General features: G+C 45.1%; 1 protein-coding gene across 4 annotated transcripts in view; it reads left to right on the top strand.

The window, feature by feature from the left end:
* Positions 1 to 4,011, top strand: part of LOC101763239 (organic cation/carnitine transporter 7) — a 4,707-nt gene extending 696 nt beyond the window's left edge. Inside the window, exons 2-7 of one of the 4 annotated variants that reach the window (XM_012843083.2) lie at positions 495 to 612; positions 832 to 1,099; positions 1,765 to 2,002; positions 2,145 to 2,679; positions 2,769 to 2,971; positions 3,647 to 4,011. In XM_012843083.2, the coding sequence (XP_012698537.1) occupies positions 843 to 1,099; positions 1,765 to 2,002; positions 2,145 to 2,679; positions 2,769 to 2,971; positions 3,647 to 3,856 (1,443 nt within the window). In that variant the 5' untranslated portion in view covers positions 495 to 612; positions 832 to 842 and the 3' untranslated portion in view covers positions 3,857 to 4,011. The other 3 variants (XM_022823358.1, XM_004982301.2, XM_004982302.3) reach the window with 3 other exon arrangements.
* The last annotated feature ends 3,165 nt before the right edge of the window (positions 4,012 to 7,176 follow it).

Below are 7,176 nucleotides of genomic sequence, written 5' to 3'. Positions count from 1 at the left end.
TTTGCCCAATTCCATACACAAAATGATTTTTAAGGGGAGCATACAAAACAATGTGATTCAGGCTTTGGTCTCCATTGAGATCTAATTGAACAACACAAGGGATGTAACTGGACTCACCAATGAACCACAGTGATCTGGCAATACTTATTTGATGACTAGGATAAATATCAATGCCTGTCTGATCGGAGTTTCAGCATCAACCAGTGCATTAACCTTTCCTTTTCGCCGATTGCCACTGCGGTGTTGGAGGTCAATGCACCTGGGCATCTTCAACCAACACTTCATCTCAATTCACAAGGTTTCTGGTTTATGGTGGCATATGGGGTAACGTTGCTATGGCAGTTCGTTACCACTATCTCTTCACTACCCATCTTCTGTGGTTATGTTTCCTTTGTGGTTTCGGCTTTGGTTCCTGGTTTAAAGTCAGGATGGAACTTAACCTTGCTGGATTACACTGGCCTTCTCTTTCTGAACATTGACCTCCAAAACCGCAGTGGCAATCGGCGAAAAGGAAAGGTTAATGCACTGGTTGATGCTGAAACTCCGATCAGACAGGCATTGATATTTATCCTAGTCATCAAATAAGTATTGCCAGATCACTGTGGTTCATTGGTGAGTCCAGTTACATCCCTTGTGTTGTTCAATTAGATCTCAATGGAGACCAAGCCTGAATCACATTGTTTTGTATGCTCCCTTAAAAATCATTTTGTGTATGGAATTGGCAAACACTATGGAGCAAATTGAGTTTACTTACAATGTCTAATAGTTACTTCACCACTAGTTTATGCTTTGGATTTCTTAGAGATGCCTGTTACTTTGCTGGATCTGCAGGTTCTTCCAATATGGAAACATACACCACGGACAATGCGCTTACAGCCATGGGGTTCGGGAAGTTCCAAGCACTCGTCCTTGCATATGCTGGAACGGGTTGGGTTGCAGAAGCCATGGAGGTCATGCTACTGTCATTTCTTGGACCAGTGATGCGGGAAGAGTGGAATGTCTCTCCCCAAGATGAGAGTCTTCTATCGAGTGTTGTGTTTGCTGGCATGCTAATTGGAGCCTTTACATGGGGCTTTATTTCCGACAGATATGGAAGAAGGTAAGGATTTGCCCCTCTTCATGTTTCCATTTCACAAGCCTTGGCTTCTCAGGATAAACAGGAATAAGATTAACTCATTTCTGATAGGCAGGAAATTGGTTCATTTTCCCACTAATTCAAATGTATTGGATCTAATCGCCTATGTCCAAATAAACCAATGCAATTTTGACAATGGTGGTGGTACTGGAATCGGCTTTTCCTTATGTGACCTCTGATTGGGATCAGGTCGCTGAGTCGACAAATCAATGAGCCATTTCGGTTAGCGATCTGATGCTGTGAGGCAGCACAGATTGAAAAAATAAAAGACAAACAGAATTTTCTTCGCTTTCTTCTCACTTCCACCTCTGTCTCTTTTTCTTCTCTCCTTTCTACTTGTAAATAATAAAAAACCAAGTGGGATGCTACATAAGCAGCCAGCCTTGCATATCAACTTTGATAACCATCACCACTAAATAGGGATTTGTACCTTCTCAAAGTTGAGGGGATATTAAATAACTGGTTTCACAGTTTTGAGTAGAGGGTATAGTTTGGATGAATTATGATTGTATTATGTTGAACTTAGAAAGGTTTAAATTGGACTTTCCTCTTTTTTAGTGTGATTCTTTTCTCTGTTTGATTTCCTACATCTCAAGAGTAAACGAAACAAACCCTGCACCTTTTTTCAGGACTGTTTTATTGCTTTCAACTCTGCTTACTAGTGGACTGGGTTTTCTAAGCGCGTTATCTCCTAACTACTTGTGCTTGCTGGTTCTTCGGTTTTTTGTCGGCATAGGAGTGGGCAGTGGCCATGTATTTTCATCTTGGTTTTTGGAGTTCGTTCCTGCAGGAAATCGTGGCACTTGGATGGTTATTTTTTCCTTTTTCTGGACTATTGGCACAGTCTTGGAGGCTTCACTTGCATGGGTATGACATTTTGTTCCTTTACTGCGAGCTTTCCTATACTGTATCTAGGAATCTGTTCAAGCAGGTCTTTGAAATCAGGATATTTTTGGAATGCTCACAAAGTTTTCATATAAAAATTTATTTATTTTTATTTGCATTGCAGGTTGTACTATCAGCATTGAGTTGGAGGTGGTTGCTGGCATTGAGTGCCCTTCCATGCTTCCTGTTGCTTCCTTTCTTCAGAATTACACCTGAGTCACCACGCTATCTTTGTGCACAAAACAGAATGTCTGATGCAACTGCTGTCCTGGAGAGAATGGCCAATGCAAACCAAGCAGCTCTTCCTCTGGGAGTTCTCACATACCATGGAGAACCAAAAACCGACTGCGTTACTCATAATATTTCTGAGGATGAACACCTGATTCCAATCAGAGAGAAGAAACATACAGTTGTGAATGCTATTTGCTCCAACACTGGTGCTATTGCTACATTGCGCACGCTATTATCACATAACTTGCTCAGATCAACTCTTCTTCTTTGGTTTGTTTACTATGCAAGTTCCTTCGCTTATTATGGGATAGCATTGCTGACATCGCAGTTAAGTGATGTGAATAGAAGCTGTAGTTCTGATCTGATTTTTGAAATGCACCAAAAAGATGGCAATCTTTACAAAGATACTTTTATCACTAGTTTAGCAGGTAGAATTCAGCAAGTCCTTTAAATCCCCCACTCTTTATGACTGGCTATGGCATATCCCACTTAATTTATGGCTTCACTTCTCTCACAGAGATTCCAGGCTTAATTTTGTCCGCTTTGCTTGTTGATTGGTTTGGCCGAAAAGCTACAATGTGCTGCCTGATGTTTGCATGCTGTGCTTTCCTTGGACCGCTCGTACTTCATCAAAATGAGTTGTTTACTACTACACTTCTATTCGGAGCTCGTGCCTGTGGCACAGGTGGCACTACAGTTTTATGTTTGTATGCTCCAGAGGTTCGTCTCAACTTCTTATGTTATAGATTAATTTAATATCACATTCTTTGTTATCTGTTGCAAATACCATATATATCAGGCATTGAAGTAAATTTAGATAATATATTCACACAGCCAATGTGTGTTCAACTTGTACTTTTGAATATCCATCATTCAAGATCTCTTTGTATTACTTGTTAACACTAGCAGTAGTCAGATCTCCTTATGTTACAGAATGAAGAAGGGGCCCCCATAAAGAAAGTACAAATAGAACACATTTTTGGGCCCCTTTGCAAAAATTGGTGGTTATCATGTCTTTGTTGCTCTGTGCATAGTATAATTATCATTCTCTTTGCGTGAAGCTACAACTACTAAATTGAATTGCAAGTTGTAGCTTGCACGAAGGCCATGAAAGACTTGCACACAAGCATAACCATGTGCACGAGACTGTTCCCCTAGCTGAAGCATCCGCGCTCCAAAATGATCAAGTGCAAGCTGTTTGAGTTGAATATTAGTTCTAGGTCAGAGTTTTCAGGTTGAAAGTTTCCAAGTAACACTTAGCCTAGGAGCAGAGGATAGGTCAGGGAAGTATTTCTGAACACGCTTTAGCAGTTATAGTCTTATAGACACAAGTCAACTCACTCTCATGCAGCAGAGTATTTCTCGCGAGATTAAATTCTGCACTTCTCTGTGCAGGTGTATCCAACGTCCGTTCGCTCGACGGGGGTCGGGATCGCGACCGCCATCGGCAAAATCGGCGGGGTTGTTTGCCCTCTGGTCGCCGTCGGCATGCTGCGGAGCTGCCACCAGATGGCAGCCATCCTGGTGTTCGAGCTGGTGCTGTTCCTCGCCGGAGTTGCCTGCATCCTCTTCCCTGTAGAGACCAAGGGCCGCGAGATGGACTGACGCATGGTGTTGAATCAGGACACTTAGGGCGTCTGGGATTGTAGTTCATCATGATTCATCAGTGATATCATGATTGCATATAGACAGCAAAATACAGAACTGTATACATAACAGTTTATTGGATGTGCAAAGGGAAATGAGGGGCTGTTTGGATACAAGGTGTTAAACTTTAACAGTGTCACATCGGATGTTCGGATACTAATTAGGAGGACTAAACATGAGCTAATTATAAAACTAACTGCAGAACCCCTATACTAATTCGCGAGACGAATCTATTAAGCCTAATTAATCCATCATTAGCAAATGGTTACTGTAGCACCACATTGTCAAATCATGGACTAATTAGGCTTAATAGATTCGTCTCGCGAATTATACTCCATCTGTACAATTAGTTTTGTAATTAGCTTATATTTAGTACTCCTAATTAGCATCCAAACATCCGATGTGACAGGTGTTAAAGTTTAATAGGGTGTTCCCAAACACCCCCTGAATTACGAAGAACTAGCAATAAATAATATTTGTAGATTTCTAGGCAGGACAGCACAGGGGACGGACAAACCAATCAAAACTTTTAAGGCTATTCGCACCGCGGTGCGCTACCCCACCTCAACTGCAAATTTGCCGATCCTTCTCCCGCACTGCGGTACGCTATCCCACCCTTATCCTACCTATTGCTACAGCACCGGCAAATCTAGAGGCGGACAAGGCGAACGGTATCGCTCTCTCGCGCCATCCTGGAGAAAGGAGGGAGGGAGGAGGCCGCGGGCGGTGCCGGTGAGGAAGCTGCGGCCACCGGCGGGAGGAGGCCGCGGGCTCGGAAGCCGACGAGCTCGCCGTCCGCCACATGCTCACCATCGCAAGGCCATCGAGGAGGAGGTGGTGGTCGGGGTAGGGGAGGAGCAGGAGACGGTGGCCGGGAGGAGGAGGAGCCACGGCGGAGGAGGCCGTCGTCAGGGAGGAGGAGGCCGCTGGTGGCCGCCGCGGGCCACCACAATGACGACGGGCTCCCCGTGCCCTCGCCGCATCGGATCTGGAGAGAGAGGGAGGCGGTAGGGAGGAGAGCGGGCGGGTCGAGGCCGGAGGTGGCGCCCGTTGTCGTCGTTGAGGTTGAGGTACGGGGAGAGAGGAGGCCATCAGCCATCGGCGGGGAGAGAGGAGGTCGCCGTCCGCCGACGGGAGGAGGCAACGGTGGGGAGGGAGGTGGCCACCGGTGGGAGGAGGCAGCGGCGGGGAAGAAGGAGGCAGCCGGTGGGAGGAGGCAGCGGCGGAGGGATGAAGCCGGGCCGCTGTGTCGGAGAGAGGGAGGATGCTGGGCCGCCGTGCCGGAGGGAGGAGGAGGCTGCCACCGGCGCGTGGAGGGAGGAAGCCGGGTCGCCGCACCAGAGGGAGGGAGGAGGCCGGGCCGCCGGCACACGAAGGGAGGGAGGAGGCCGCCGGCGCGCGGAGGGAGGGAGAAGGCGGGTATGCGGTGGTGGTTGATTTGGAGGTGGGAAGAGAGGCGACGCACGGCAGCACTCTGTGTTTACCGATCTCTATATTTGCTCCTGCCATGTGGGTTTACCTGTTATGCGGTGCGGATAGCCTAAGCTCTCCAGAACTCTTAAAAGCTCCCCGTTACATCCTGACAACACAAGAAAATAAACCAAGTAAGGCAAAATAGCCATTTTTGACCCCTAAACTTTACACTTAGTCAAGTTCGTCTTAGATAGGACTAGTCAAACTCATCCTTCCGCTGACATTGTGCTATATCTTAGTGTGAGACTAATGTGAAAAATCTATTTTACCCTTAGGTTATGTAGGTCAAATATGCTCGTACTTTCTTGATGCATACACACAGCAATACATTTTTAACTGACCTAAAATATAGTTCAAAAAGTATATGTACTCGTATTCTTTAAATCATACGTTACTCGTATATGTAAAGTGTACGTACTCATATTGTTTCATAATATACGCAACTTAATATAAAGTTGATATGTGCTCATATACTCGTGGTACATTATATATGCTCCATGTCTGTATTATATTCATACTCTCTTAGTAAACATATATCTACACACTCGTACTTATTTTGGTTAATATTGTAAATAAACGGAGGAAATTGAGGAGGGGAAGGAGGAGGTAAGGGTAAAAATAACTTTTTCATTAGTTTCATACTAATATGGAGCCTCATATCAACACAAGGATATGTCTGATAAAAACAAAAGTTGAAGAACTAGATTAGCTATTCAAGCAAGAGTTGAGGAACAACCTTGACTCTTGATGCAAAGTTCATCAAAGTTCAGGAAGTAAAATAGATATTATGCCACCAAGTAACCATCGGGACTACTCTGGAATAGTTGCATCTGCAGCTGTGTCACTGACACATGGGCCCACACGTTAGTGACTCAAGAGAGGTACTTTCCCTGTCCCAAGTAACTTACTGTGTCTGTGTCCGCACGTTCACTTCACCAGAACTCCAGAAGTCTTTCACCGATCGGAAGAGACTATCTGCCTGCATCGGTTTCTTGAGATCCAACCATTTCCCAGAATTAATTGCAGCATCAGAACGGGATGGCAGCCATTTCCCAGAATTGATTGCAGCATCTAGAATTATATATTGCTGATTCTTGGCTTATCCACTTCTCCGTACCTCTCGGCATCTTCTCCATGCCCCAATCTGAAGCATGCTATCCAAGAAGCAAGCCTCCTAGGATTGCTTGCCAATCTTCTCAACCCCTCTCGTGTGTCCAGCTAGCAAAGCCTCTTGTCTGCTGCGTTGGCTACTTCCAAGCAACAAATGATATTTGCAATAGGATTTATTCTTATAAAACCTGCTCATTAGGTGAAGGAAATTAAATCAAATAAAACTTGTGGTGGAGACTCAATGTAGCTCACTAGCTCTATAGGATATTCTCTTGGTCCAGGATGTGCCGGACGTCAATTCGTCGAGGGCGCAGACGACCTGACGCGTGTCTCCGGCCTCCATCATAGTGGAGTCCATGGTGCTAAGCTTGTACGCGCGTCTCCAATCCCCATCATGGCACATGATCATGATGACAAGGTTGTTGTCCTTTTTAATGGGGCGTTTTCTTCCACTGACTTATTTTTAGCACGTGTCACATCGAATGTTTAGAGACTAATTAGGAGTATTAAACGTAGACTATTTACAAAACTGGGATGTTCTCTGCCTCTACTGGGTCGGCGGTAATCGTAATTACCGCAGGTGGGCCTGGGCCTTCATGACTGTTGCTTTAACGGTATTAGGAGTCGTTAATATTTCCCCCCAACAGGTATCTTTGGTGCTGCATTGGATGAATTTGAATGAAAAATGCACCATC

Source organism: Setaria italica, chromosome IX, assembly GCF_000263155.2.
Source record: "Setaria italica strain Yugu1 chromosome IX, Setaria_italica_v2.0, whole genome shotgun sequence".
NCBI lineage: Eukaryota > Viridiplantae > Streptophyta > Magnoliopsida > Poales > Poaceae > Setaria > Setaria italica.
Note: the sequence above shows the minus strand (reverse complement) of the source record. Positions and strands in the feature narration are given on the sequence as shown.